We start from the raw sequence: 13,829 nt of genomic DNA on the forward strand, positions 1-13,829 counted from the left end.
TTATTACAGTTTCCTCTTGTAATTACTGAAACTGTATATATTCTATAAAATATGTTTAAGATAGTCTCTTCACATTAGATAGCAGTTTAAACAAAAAATATCAAATGCAGTTTATTTGGTCTTGATGGTGAATAAATGCATATTAGAAATAAGTTGTTGGGTAAAATAATGAAGAGCTATATTTTAAATAATAGCTCTTCTTTTTTTATAGCTATAAACAAGTTATGTATAAATGTTGGTGGTACCAGAGCATTGAAAATAAAACTTGTTTGTGATAAACTCCATCCTTGGTTCTCCTCTATCCTAAAATGTAACTGAATGATAATAAAGTGCTATTCATCTGCAGGTGCATTGCTTCTACTTAGTTAAAAGATGGTTGAAAGGACAGGAATTAGTAGCATGTTGTATTAGCCTTTTGTAGTGTATTTTGTCCTAAGCATCTTAATTTCCCTGTTTTGAATGCTAAGTAGCAAGGGTCTTGGTTTAGAACTAATACCCATCATGCATGTAAACGGTATGAAAGAGCTGCTTAGTAAGTTAACACAAAGTGTTCTTGTGTCAGTCCTTGTGGAAATAGATACAATACAAACATTACAGCTGAACTCACGGCAAACTCCATTAAGTAAAAACCTGGCCTCATTGTTCAGGAAAAAGTTTGAATAGAATGCAAGCTCATTTTGTTGAATGTAATGTCAGGCTTTTAGGGACTGTATTGAGGGATAAGGTTTTGTTAAGTTGAGACCAATTCATTAAGTTTTATTGCCTGGTGAGAAGCAGTAATACTTTATTGTAAGACTTCATCAAATATTCATGGTTAAAGAGAAGTAGTAAATGTATTCAATCAAGTGGTCTTTTGGGGTTTTGAAAGGGATTATGAAGTCTGCTCAGCTGATAGTTTTAACATTCATTGAGGTTGTTTAACAAGGGTAATTTTAGTCTCTGAGTTTAATTTTGTTGTCCAGGCTTGTCTCTTTTTACTGTCACAAATCCAAGTCTATAAAAATTGTGTCACATTATAGGGATGAGTGGATAATATATCCATTCATATAAATTATGTATGTCCTAAGTGGGTATATCTTTTAAATTGTCCTTTTAATACTGAGTTTAGTATATGAAGGAGTTATGACCTGTCCACTTGTTCATTGTGAGTTTGCTCTTCGTTTAGTCAGACTGCAGCCTCACCTTACTACTGCTGTGATCTTTTCGTGTCTTGGATAATATGGTTTCCTTGACACACATAAAATAATAAGCAGCCTTTTGTTTGGGCCAGTTCAAATTGTCCCCAAGGGATATAGTCAGCATTTTCTATCCGATGTTAGAAATTTCAGTAGCATTGCCCTCATTCTTGTACTTGATTGCCAGCTACCTGCATCTTCTGTTTTATTTGTGTGTCATATTCATGCTCATCTCCAAGCTGGGTGGTAGTCTCTTGTGTACACGGACCTCATCCTTTCCCAGTCCACCACATGTTTACTACTTTAACTGTAAACTGCAGTTTTGTTTTTTTGGTGAGTTTTGTCCATTTCAAAGAAACTAAGCATATTCAACCAAAAGTCAAATTTGTTATTAATTTTTTCTTATGTCTTTTAACCTCTATCCCTTAGGCAGATGATGTTGAGGGCAAAATTAGACAAATCATCCCACCTGGATTTTGTACAAACACAAATGATTTTCTCTCTTTGCTGGAAAAAGAAGTTGATTTCAAGCCATTTGGAACCTTACTCCATACATACTCTGTTCTCAGTCCAACAGGAGGGGAAAACTTTACCTTTCAAATATACAAGGTAAAGATAAATCTAAATATTTCTTGGGTTAAAGTGCTCCATTTGCCTGAAATCTGTATGCTGTTTTGTTATTTTCAGTGACTCATTTCTAGCTTCAGGAAACAAGTTTCTGTCAGCATTAAAAACAAAGATCTATTTTGTATGTGTGTCTGTGTACACATCTTAATCTGAAACTTCTAAACATTTTCCCACAGGACAGTTTTGTGTTCTACAGACTTTCACTTACCTCTGTGATGAGTTTCACCTGACTTTTCTTGGCTTTTTCCCTAGGCTGACATGACATGTAGAGGCTTTCGAGAATATCATGAAAGGCTTCAGACCTTTTTGATGTGGTTTATTGAAACTGCTAGCTTTATTGACGTGGATGATGAAAGATGGCACTACTTTCTAGTGTAAGTACAGTTCTAAAGCAACAGTAGACCTTATTACCTCCACAAAGCCAGCATTTTAATTGTGGCGGCCCAATTATTGGGACAGTATAATGATATTTTTCCCAGGAAAGAAAAACTATTGTTTATGAGGCTTGAGTTTTCCTTCATTATGCTTTCGGAGACCTTGAGAATAGAGCTGAATTAAATGCTGTTGTCCGTTAGGGCCCTGAATGTAGGCTTAAACAGTAAAATGAGCTTTGCCTGTGTTTTCTTTTACTTGCCACCTATTCATCTTTATAATAGGCAAGTGCACTGAAGTGATGTAAAGAGGTCTGATTTATCCAAGTTGCTGCACACCAATTAAGTGAATTGTACATTCAGAACATAGCAGGTGTACCCATTGGGCCCTCACAGAGTAGCTTGCTGACACTGAAAATTCAGTCAGAGAATGGAAAAGAAAATGGACACTGCATGGGAGCGCGACTGTAATTGACCTGCTTGGCTTTCTGTTTTATCTGCAGATTTGAGAAGTATAATAAGGATGGAGCTACGCTCTTTGCGACCGTAGGCTACATGACAGTCTATAATTACTATGTGTACCCAGACAAAACCCGGCCACGTGTAAGGTAATTGGCGGTATAACACGTGCCTTGTCTTTTATTTCAGAAGAAGGAACTGCTGAAGTTTCCAATACTTGTTATAATAGTGTTGATTTGTTTAAAAAAAATCACCATTATTCATTGGCTATGTAGTGATTTATTTCATTGTTCCCTTTGAAACTGTGGAAGATTAAACCAATTTTGAGTATCTCGATAATTTTTGGATGTCTTGAAGGTCGACTGAAAAAAAAAAACCTACCTTTAAAATCTTCTTAATACTATAGTGATTTGCAATTTTTAAACGGATCATGTTGTGATATTTTAATTTTAAAATCATTTCTTTACTGTAGTCAGATGCTGATACTGACTCCATTTCAAGGTCAAGGTCATGGTGCTCAACTTCTTGAAACAGTTCATAGGTACTACATTGCATCTCCTTCTGTTCTTGATATTACAGGTATGTACTGGAAGGGCCTTTCTAAAGAATCTCTTCTTATATTGTTTTTGACAGAAGTAACTATTCTGTTTTAAATAAAATAGCACCATTCTCTTGAGGTCTTTTTGGACCTATGTAAAGATGGCTTATGGTTAATATTTTAAGTTATAAGCCTTTGGTAGGATCAGATTGTATATCCAAGTAAGAAGTGCTTTATGGATTGAACAAATTGAAGATAATGAATTGAATATATATTGAGAAATCGTGGTCAGGCATATGTACTTTATAAGTGTGGTGTGACTTCGTTGGCCAACCATTGCATTGCTCAGAGACCCTGCTCTAATTTTCATGTAGAGGAGTAATATTCTAAACTTTACTGAGAGAGAAAAACCAAGGCAAATAAATAATGCCTGAATAGAATACACATTTCTTAAGGCATGTATTTTTTATTCCTAAAATGCATGCCTTCACAACAGTAGTTTATAAGATGCAGGCCTCTTTGTTTTAGAAACATCTTTGATTACGAATTAGCTGAGAAATAATATGAATAGGATGCTTAGGAGAAGGAGCGAGACTCTCCTCTTTAAAGTCATCATTAGATGGAGTTAGAGATGATAGTATGTAAACTTGTGAGCTGCCACAAAACAAAGTGCCCCAAGGAACATTTGTGTTGTCATTTTTTTCTTTCTCCTGAGTAACACTGTTTCAAGTTTGTTAACTCAGAAAGTTGCTGATTAAACTGAAAGTCACTTTTTTTCATGAAAAATATTATACCAGATATTCACATCCAAATTAGATACTGCATTTTATTAATTCATAACAGTTTGAGTACATTTTTGTTTTTATTTTTTTATTTTTTTATTTTTATTTTTTTTTTATTTTTATTTATTTATAATAGTCACACAGAGAGAGAGAGAGGCAGAGACATAGGCAGAGGGAGAAGCAGGCTCCATGCACTGGGAGCCCAATGTGGGATTCGATCCCGGGTCTCCAGGATCGCGCCCTGGGCCAAAGGCAGGCGCTAAACCGCTGCACCACCCAGGGATCCCCATTTTTGTTTTTAAAACTGCAATACTTAACACACACTAAAATTTGCTTGAAAAATGCTGTTTTGGAATATTGTTTCCCCACTTTGTTTAAAGACACCAAAAAAGTACTGGTTGGGAGATAAGTAATTGCTTAAGTTGGTTTATATCAAAAGTTACAAATTGTTTAAGTGACACCTTTACTAGCTTAAATGAAAAATTACAGAAACATAATAAAAAATGATACTTATTTTTAAGCTAGAAATTGTTTAGCTTCTGTTTACTTTATAGAGCTTGGACTTGGTGCTACACGAAGGGACTTTTTTGGTGATTTTAATCTGGAGTCTTAGAGTTCACATAAGTAGTCTTTGTCTTCTCTAGTGGGTAATGTGCCAGCAGGAGTTGTTTCTGTGAAGCCTCTTAACCATTTTCTTCTGTCTACTCTTAACCAATAAAGTCCTTGATACTTAGCACCAATTAGCAGATAAAGAATTTTATTTCTTAAATCTCAGTGAAGAGTCATCAATAGTGGTAGCCTTTATTCACTGCAAACTGAAGTCTCCAAAGAGAAAAGGCTAAACATGCTAAAGGACTTCTGAATTTGAAAACTAGATATCAGCTTTTATTTTGAATGTTAACATTTCTCAACATTACAAATTACTAAAAATGCCTTATCAGCTGTTTTCATGAAAATAATTCTTTTAGATTTCCATATCCAGTCTTTTTTAACAAAGAAAATAACAGAATTTTCCACTTTTTGCCTGTTTCTCCATTATTTTGTGTATATATTTTTCACTTTGTGGATCTTTAGGAGGCTCTGGATCTCCCTTTGCAATCCTGAATATTTTTCATATTGAGATGGCCTTTGCATACTTAACAGACAGCCAGATACAGTAATAATTAAAAGGTAACATTGATGGTCCTATGTTACAGGATAGATAAGTGTTTGTAATATAATTGTCTCCCGCTTTCTTTTTTTAGCACTTAATTTTAAAGTAAAATACTGGAAGACATTTTTTTATATCATGTACATCTTGCTGAATAGGATGTCACTATCTTAAGATATAAAGCATTTGAATATATCTCAGTTGTAAGACCTTATAAAAATTGAATCAGTGATTTGTTTCCTCTAGAAGTATGAAGAGAATTGCATTTGGCAGTAGAAATTGATCTTAGGCTGGAATATATACCAATATTACTAATCTATTAGTAGTGTATTAAGTGTATTAAGTGCTATTTATAACTGTCCTTTAAAGGTCTCTTACAAAAAAAAGTCTCTTATAGTATTAGAATAGAATATTTTAAAATATAAGTTTTTATTTTTTTTTATTTATTTATTTATTTTTTTAAATATAAGTTTTTATACTTAGGTGGTTTGTGCTATCTCATTTCATATGATTTTTTTCATATGATTTTTTTAAAAAGATTTTATTTATTTATTCATGAGAGACACACAGAGAGAGGCAGAAACAAGGCAGAGGGAGAAGCAGGCTCCTCGCAGAGAGCCCGATTTGGGACTTGATCCCAGATCCTGGGATCACGTCCTGAGCCAAAGGCAGACACCCAACTGCTGAGCCACTCAGGAGTCCCTCATATGATTTTTTTATCTCTAATGTAGCACATTAATATAGAGAGGTTTTTTATAAAGCGATAGAGCACTTAAGTTGTTAGATGATGTATTTGAAAAGAATTCAGTTTTTGATTTTGCATGTCACTATAGATTTATACTCAAGTAAATTTCATCTTTTAAATGTATTGCTTATCTTTGCAGCATGGAAACAAAGGAATTGAAAGATGTCACGAAATATTGAGTATCACTATTACAAGATCATTTTCAGTCTACTTTTGGTTAAAGTGCCTTAAAGACTGAAATGGTGACTTGGCCCTTTAGATTGTCATTCTATAACAGCTTATGTAAAGCTAAATGGAAATTTTTTGCGTCTTCTTTTTTTTTTTTTTTTTTTTTTTAAGATACTTGACTGAGCACAAACAAGAGGGAGCAGCAGGCAGAGGGAGAGGGAGCCCAATACGGGGCTCAGTCCCAGGACCCTGGGATCATGACCTGAGTTAAAGGCAGATACCCAACTGACTGAGCCACCCAGGCGCCCCATACTTTTTGATTTATGTGAAAATTTCTGATAGGGATGTGGCATGAGATTTTAGATTTTTCTCAACTCTGATTCTTTATTCTAGGATATGTTTTTTTCCTGATCTTCTGGGGTCATATAAGTTACCTAAGCTATCACTCATACTAAATTTAATTTCATATTGATACTAGCACCCTCAGCAGGAGCCAGTATCAATAAGAATACTTTAATAGTAATTGACAATTTGCTGGAGGCTCTGTGTCAACTAGCTTGGAATGAAAAATGGAGAGAGAATCCAGTCTTTGAGAGGTCCCCATGCTTTCCTGACTTTTTACATCCAAAAACAGTTCTTTTTTCTAAATCAGTTTAGAAGAAGGAGACTTGGAAAAATTGACATTGAATAAGCTTGAGCTTCGTCTGTGAGTACTTTAAAAATTTTTTTTAAAGAGTTGCTTCCTGGGGATCCCTGGGTAGCTCAGCGGTTATAGCGCCTGCCTTTGGCCCAGGGCGCGATCCTGGGGTCCCGGGATCGAGTTCCACGTCGGGCTCCTGGCATGGAGCCTGCTTCTCCCTCCTCCTCTGTCTCTGCCTCTCTCTCTCTCTCTCTCTCTCTCTCTCTATGTCTATCATAAATAAATAAATAAATCTTTAAAAAAAAAAAAGAGTTGCTTCCTTGAGAATTTGTCACTTAGTAGAGGTTTAAAGTAACTTTATTGAGGTATGATTTCCATACCATGAAATTCACCAATTATTAGTGTAAGTGTACTGTTCAGTGAGTTTTAGTGTGTCTGCCTCGTTTTGCAGCCATTACCACAGTCCTATTTTGGAATATTTCTACCACAGTAAAGAGATCCCATATGTCCATTTGCAGTCAGTCATTATTCCCAGTCTCTTACATTGAGGTCTGTGATTCATTTCGAGTTAATTTTTGTGTGTAAGTTTCTAAATTCATCTTTTTACATATGGCTATCCAGTTGACCCAGTACTATTTGTTAAAAACAATGTTTTTCTCCTATTGAATTGCCTTGGTACCTCTGTTGAAAATCAGCTGACCATAAATGTAAAGATGTATTTATAGACTCTAATGATCTGATATGTCTTTCCTTATGCCAGTATCATACTGTCTTATTACTATAGCTTTATGTCGAGGTGTGTGTGTGTGTGTGTGTGTGTGCTTTAAGTGATAGTGTGAAGTTTAACATGCCAAATACATACACTGAACTTATGGAGTGTGGTTTGCCTGAATGCTGCTGAGTAAACAGAAGTTTCTTGAAATGATAGATGAGTAGGGTGAAAACTGGATCCTGGCTCTGCCTAGGTAGCTGGGAATGGGGTAGGGAAAGGCAGAGAGGGAAGGCTTCAGTTAGAGGGAGCCATGATCCTCAGGGACTTAAAATATAATCTCTCTCTGAGTGAGCTTCCAGGAAATAGTCTGGGTCTGGTTGTTGCAAACTCATCAATGGCTGACCCTGGCACAACTGCCCCTTGAGGCACAATCTACCTGACAAATGAAAACTTACCCCACCTCCTGTATTACTCCCTCAGCCCCCCAACAGAGGTACTAAATTCTGAAAACAAGACCATTCCATTGATTACATAGGAAATACAGTCCTCATCTTTTCATTGCAAAGATAGCAGCTGTTCCTTCCCCAGCCCCCCAGTTTCCTTCCTCCTAAGTGATTTATTAATCATTTATTGATCATGTAGAGGAGACAAAGATGATGTAGAGAAGACCACAGGCCACATCGGGGCTTCTGGCTCTGAGGGGCTGTGTCAATGGTGCCAGGGCAGAGAGTGGGCAAGACACAGCAAAGGTCATGGCAGTAGGGCCTAGTTCCTCCCACAGGCCATGCTTACTTATTTAGAGTAAGTGATTGCATTCATTTTCCTGATAAAGTTACATAATTTTTATTTATTTTTATTGTTTATTTTTTTAAAGATTTTATTTATTTATTTATTCATGGGAGACTACACAGAGAGAGAGGCAGAGACACAGGCAGAGGGAGAAGCAGGCTTCATGCAGGGAGCCCGATGTGGGACCCGATCCCGGGTCTCCAGGATCAGGCCCTGGGCTGAAGGCGGCGCTAAACCACTGAGCCACTGGGGCTGCCCAAGTTACATAATTTTTTAAAAGATTTATTTATTTATTCATGAGAGACAGAGAGAGAGAGGCAGAGACATAGGTAAAGGGAGAAGCAGGCTCCTTGCAGAGAGCCCAATGTGGGACTGGATCCCAGGTTCTGAGATCATGCCCTGAGCCGAAGGCAGACACTCAACCACTGAGCCACCCAGGCATCCGAAGTTGCATCATCTTTTGCTTTCCTTGCTTCTTCTCTCTTCCTGGTGACCTCCTGCATTTCTTTCTGTTCTTTATGGTTGATCTCCAGGCAGGTGAGGTCAACCTTGGCCTGTTCTGTCTTCCCACTAAATGCATTTTAATAGTGCTCTTTTGCTTTCTCATTGTCTTTATCTTTCTTAAAAGCTCCTTTGGCTTTTCCAGATCTATTTGTGTAACCTTCCTGATTGTCTGTGCCACCCTGTATGGTTCTTGATGTTGATGAGCCTTTTCACACTTTTGCTGGTGATCATCATAATCCTCTCTCTGTTCTGAGGCTAGAAATTTCTCCTTTTTGGAGTCATCTACAGCCTTATCAGCTTCTTTCCCTGGCTTCTCCTCTTCCCTGGGCTTTTGCTTTCCAGTCTAGAGCTGTGTATTATTTTCCTTGGGGCTAATGTACAGCCAGGTAGGCCTTTGTGGCCTCCCCAGCTCCCATCATGGTTCTGGTGGCAGGAGTGCCTCAGACTTTCTATTAAGTTTTGAAATCGGAAAGTCTTCCAGTCATGTTCTTTTTCTTTTTTTAAAGATTTATTTATTTATTCACGATAGACAGAGAGAGAGAGAGAGAGGCAGAGACACAGGAGGAGGGAGAAGCAGGCTCCATGCCGGGAGCCCAACGTGGGACTCGATCCCAGGACTCCAGGATCGTGCCCTGGGCCAAAGGCAGGCGCTAAACCGCTGAGCCACCCAGGGATCCCTCATGTTCTTTTTCAAAATTGTTTTGGTTAAACAAGATCTCTTGTGTTTTCATAAAACTTACTATTTCTGTTTTCTACTTATTTGATTCCCACTTTGGTTTTTATTATTTTCTTCCTATTTCTTTGTGTTCAATTTGCTCTCATTCTAATGAAGACTGAAATTCAGGTTTCTGATTTGATTTCATGTTCTCCTTTTCTAACTTTTAGATTTTTAAATATATAAATACATATTAATGTATAACATGTATGTATGTGAATATAAGGACTGCCTTAACTGATCATATACATTTTCATAAATATGCTTTCATTCAGTTCAAAATATCTTTTAATTTCTTTTTTATTTTTTAAAGGTTTTATTTATTTATTCATAAGACTTAGACACAGAAAGAGAGGCAGAGACATGGGCAGAGGGAGAAGCAGGCTCCCTGCAGGGAACCTGATGCAGGGACTCAATCCCCAGGACCCCGGGATCACTCCCTGAGCCAAAGGCAGATGCTCAATGACTGAGCCACCCAGGCGTCCCATTAAAGAAATCTGTATACCCAGTGTGGTGCTCAAACTCAAAACCCCCCAGATCAGGAGTCACAGGCTCTACCTACTGAGCCAGTCAGGTGCCCTGGTTCAAAACCTCTTCTAAATTGGATTTTGATCGATGAGTGTTATTTAATTTCCAAATACTGTGGATTCCCAAATTTCCTTCTCTTGATATCTAATTCTGTTGTTGTCAGAGAACGTACTTTGTATGCCTTTAGTTCTTTTTCATTTATTGAGTTTTATTATTTACCATAGGTGTCCATAAACTTTTTCTCTAAAGGGCTAAGGATTAAGTATTTTTTGCTTTGTAAGCCATGTGTGTTCTCTGTTGCCATGCCAGATTTGGCCCACGGGCTATCATTTACTAATTTTATGCCCAACATATGATCTGTGCTGGAGAATGTTCCATGTGTGCTTGAAAATAATGTGTATTCTGCTGTTGCTAGGTGAGATGTTACCAAACTACAAGCTAGGTTAAGTTAGTTGATAGAACTGTTCAAGTCTTCTCTATTTGCTAATTTTTGTCTGTTCTATCCATTATTGAGTAGTATTGAAATTCCAGCTGGTTTTGTTTGTCTATTTCTCCCCCTCAATTTATCAGCTTTTATTTAATTTATTTTGGGCCTCTGTTGTTAGTTGTGTAGGTCTTTGTAATTGTAACATATTCTTCATGAATTAACTTGTCATTATAAAATGTGCCTTTTTATCTCTTGTAATTTTTTTTTTGCCTTGAACATTTTTTCCCCAATTGTTTTTTATTGTGGTAATGCTTATACTCATTCTTTGACTTTCAACTTTTGTTTGTTTGTTTTTAAGATTTTATTTATTCATGAGAGACAGAGAGAGGCAGAGACATAGGCAGAGGGAGAAGCGGGCTCCTTACAGGGAGCCCAATGCAGGACTCGATCCCAGGACCCTAGGATCACGCCCTGAGCCAAAGGCAAACGCTCATCTGCTGAGCCACCCAGGTGCCCCGACTTTCAGCTTTTGAATCTAAGATGTTTCTGTTGTAGACAGCATATAGTCAGATTTCTTTTTATCTAGTCTGACAATCTCTGCTTTTTGATTGGAATATTTAATATATTTAGATTTAAGGTAATTATCGCTGTGGTTGGAATCATGCCTCCCATTTTGCTGTTTTCTATATGTTGCTTTTTGTTGTTCTTTTGTTTCTCCTTTGATGCCTTCTTTTGTGTTAAATACATTGATTTTAAGTAGGCTCCATGCTCAGTGTGGAGGGCTTGAACTCCCCACCCTGAGATCAAGAGTCAGATGCTTAACCAACTGAGCCACTCAGGCACCCAATAAATAGATATATTTTAAATGAACAATTTTAATTCTTTTTTTGTTTTTTCCTTTTTTTCAAGGTATTCTTATTGGTTGCTCTGCGGATTACAATATGCATCTTAATTTATCATAACTTACCTCAGATTAATATTCAATTCCAGTAAAAGAAATTCTTTCATTATAATTATTCTTCCTCCCCTCTTTGTTCTATTGTCATATATATATTACATTTTTATATGTTAGGTACCAAACACTGGTTTTATAATAATTTTTTTAATCAGTTGAAAGGAGAAAAGAGAAAAATTTATACCAGCTTTTACATGTATCTTCAGTTAATTATCAATGTTCTTCATATAGATTTGAGGTATCATGTTCTTTTAAACTGAAGAACTTCTTTAGTATTTCTTGTAAGACAGGTCTTCTAGCAACACATTTCTTCGATCTTTATTTTTCTAAGAATGTCTTTATTTTACCTTCATTCTGAAGGATAATTTTGCTGGATATAGAATTCTTGATTAACAGTTACTACCCGTCCCCCTCCCCCCCCTACCCCCACCCCACACTTTGAATATATCACCCTACTGACTTCTGGCCATCTGTGGTTTCTGATGAGTTGTCTTCCTCTTTTTTTTTTTAAGATTTAATTTATTTATTCGTGAGAGACACAGAGAGCAGAGACACAGGCAGAGGGAGAAGCAGGCTCCATGCCAGGAGCCCGACGTGGGACTCGATCCTGGGTCTCCAGGATCAGGCCCTGGGCTGAAGGTGGCGCTAAACCGCTGAGCCACCCGGGCTGTCCAGTTGTTTGCCCCTTGCTGCTTTCAGGATTTTATTTGTCTCTGGCTTTTGACAGGGTCTGTACTTCAGATATTTGTTCCCTGTTGATTTCATCGTCTGTGTACATTCCTAATAAACCATAATTTCATACCAAACTGATAAAGTGACAGGATTTCACTTTAAAGCTATAGTCATATACTATTTACTTAATAATTACTTGCAAATGATGTTAATGCCACAAGGAAGCATTAAGAAGGTATTCAGTACATATGGATCGAATGAATAGAGGATTGGATAATGACTCAATCATAAAACATTTCCCCTGCCTAGACGTTTTTTTAGTAAATGTCTTTATTGAGATATAATTAATTTCATACAATTCACTTACTTAAATTGTACAATTTTTGAAATCTTTACAGTGCAGCCATTATCATAATCTAATTTTGGAATATTCTGTTCTCCCAAAATAGAAACCCAGTACTCATTAGCAATCACTCCTTTCCTCTTCTACCCCCACAACCTATACCCCTCCAGCTCTAGGCAACCACTACTCTACTTTTAGTCTATAAATTTGCCTATTCTGGACATTGAAGTCATACAATATATAATGCTTCTTTTATTTGGCATGTTTTCAAGGTTCATCCTTCTTATAATGTATATTACTAGTACTTTATTTCTTTTTATCGCCAAAGAATATTCCCATAGTATGGATAATACCAAATTTTATTTATCCATTTATCAATTCATGGACATTTGGGTAGTTTCTACTTTTTTGGTTCTTAGGAATAGTGCTACAGTGAATATTTGTGTACAAGTGTTTGTGTGGACCTATGTTTCATATATCTTGGGTACATACCTAGAAGTAGAAATGATGGAAAATCTGGTAACTATGTTTCACCTTTTGAGGAACCACCAGACTATTTTCCAGAGTGGCTGTACCAATTTTACATATCCACCAGTAGTATGGAGGTTTCATTTTCTCCACGCCCTCATCAATATTTGTTACTGTCTTTGTTATTCTAGTCATTCCTAGTGAACATGGAATGGTGTTTCATTGTGGTTTTGATTTGCATTGTTTTTGTGGCTAATGATGTTGAGCATCTTCTCATGTGCATATTGTCCCTTTGTATATCTTCTTGAGAATAGTCTGTTTAGATCCTTTGCTTGTTTTTTAATTGCGTTCTCTTTTTCTTACTGGATTGTAAAGCTTTTTATGCACAAAGTCTGGATATATTTATCTTTATCATTTATATGACTTGCAAATGTTTGCTCCCATTCTATAACTTGTCTTTTCATTTTCTTAATGGTATCATTTGAGCATAAAAGTTTTAAAATTTTTTAAAGTTTTAAATTTTGACATATCCAGTTTATCTATTTTTTTTTTCTTTTGTTACTTGTGCTTTTGGCTCTGTTATCTAAGAAACCATTGCTTGACCAAAGGTCATGAGATTTACTCCTATCTTTTCTTTTAAGAATTTTATAGTTTTAAAAACTTATATTTAGGTCTGTGATCCATTTTGAATTAATTGTTGTGTATGGTGTGAGGAAAGGGGTCCATCGTCATTCTTTTGTTTATGGAAATCCAGTTGTCTAACTACCATTTACTAAACTACCATTTTTTTCTTCATTGATTTGTCTTGGCACTCTTCTCAAAAATTAATTGACCATAATTGTAGGGGTTTATTTTTAACTCTCAATCCAGTTCCATTGATATACATGTCTGTGCTTATTCCAGTACCATACTGTCTTGATTACTGTAGCTTTGTAGTAATTTTTGAAATCAGGAAATATGAGTCTTCTAACTTTTGTTCTTTTTCAAGATTATTTTGGCTATTCTGGGTTACTTCCATATCTGTGTGAATTTTAGGAAAAACTTAATTTCTGAAACAAAAA

At 36.3% G+C, this 13,829-nt stretch overlaps 2 protein-coding genes across 3 annotated transcripts in view; one reads left to right on the forward strand and one right to left on the reverse strand.

Moving 5' to 3' along the window:
- Positions 1-13,829, reverse strand: part of SLC25A12 (solute carrier family 25 member 12) — a 207,090-nt gene that overhangs the window by 163,560 nt on the left and 29,701 nt on the right. The gene's annotated exons all lie outside the window — the stretch shown is intronic.
- Positions 1-13,829, forward strand: part of HAT1 (histone acetyltransferase 1) — a 69,174-nt gene that overhangs the window by 38,473 nt on the left and 16,872 nt on the right. For both annotated transcript variants that reach the window (XM_038584845.1, XM_038584844.1), the window contains exons 5-8: positions 1,605-1,784; positions 2,055-2,176; positions 2,677-2,781; positions 3,105-3,211. In XM_038584845.1, coding sequence (XP_038440773.1) covers positions 1,605-1,784; positions 2,055-2,176; positions 2,677-2,781; positions 3,105-3,211 — 514 coding nt within the window. The remainder of the gene's footprint in view (positions 1-1,604; positions 1,785-2,054; positions 2,177-2,676; positions 2,782-3,104; positions 3,212-13,829) is intronic.

The sequence above is a fragment of the Canis lupus genome, chromosome 36, assembly GCF_011100685.1.
Source record: "Canis lupus familiaris isolate Mischka breed German Shepherd chromosome 36, alternate assembly UU_Cfam_GSD_1.0, whole genome shotgun sequence".
NCBI lineage: Eukaryota > Metazoa > Chordata > Mammalia > Carnivora > Canidae > Canis > Canis lupus.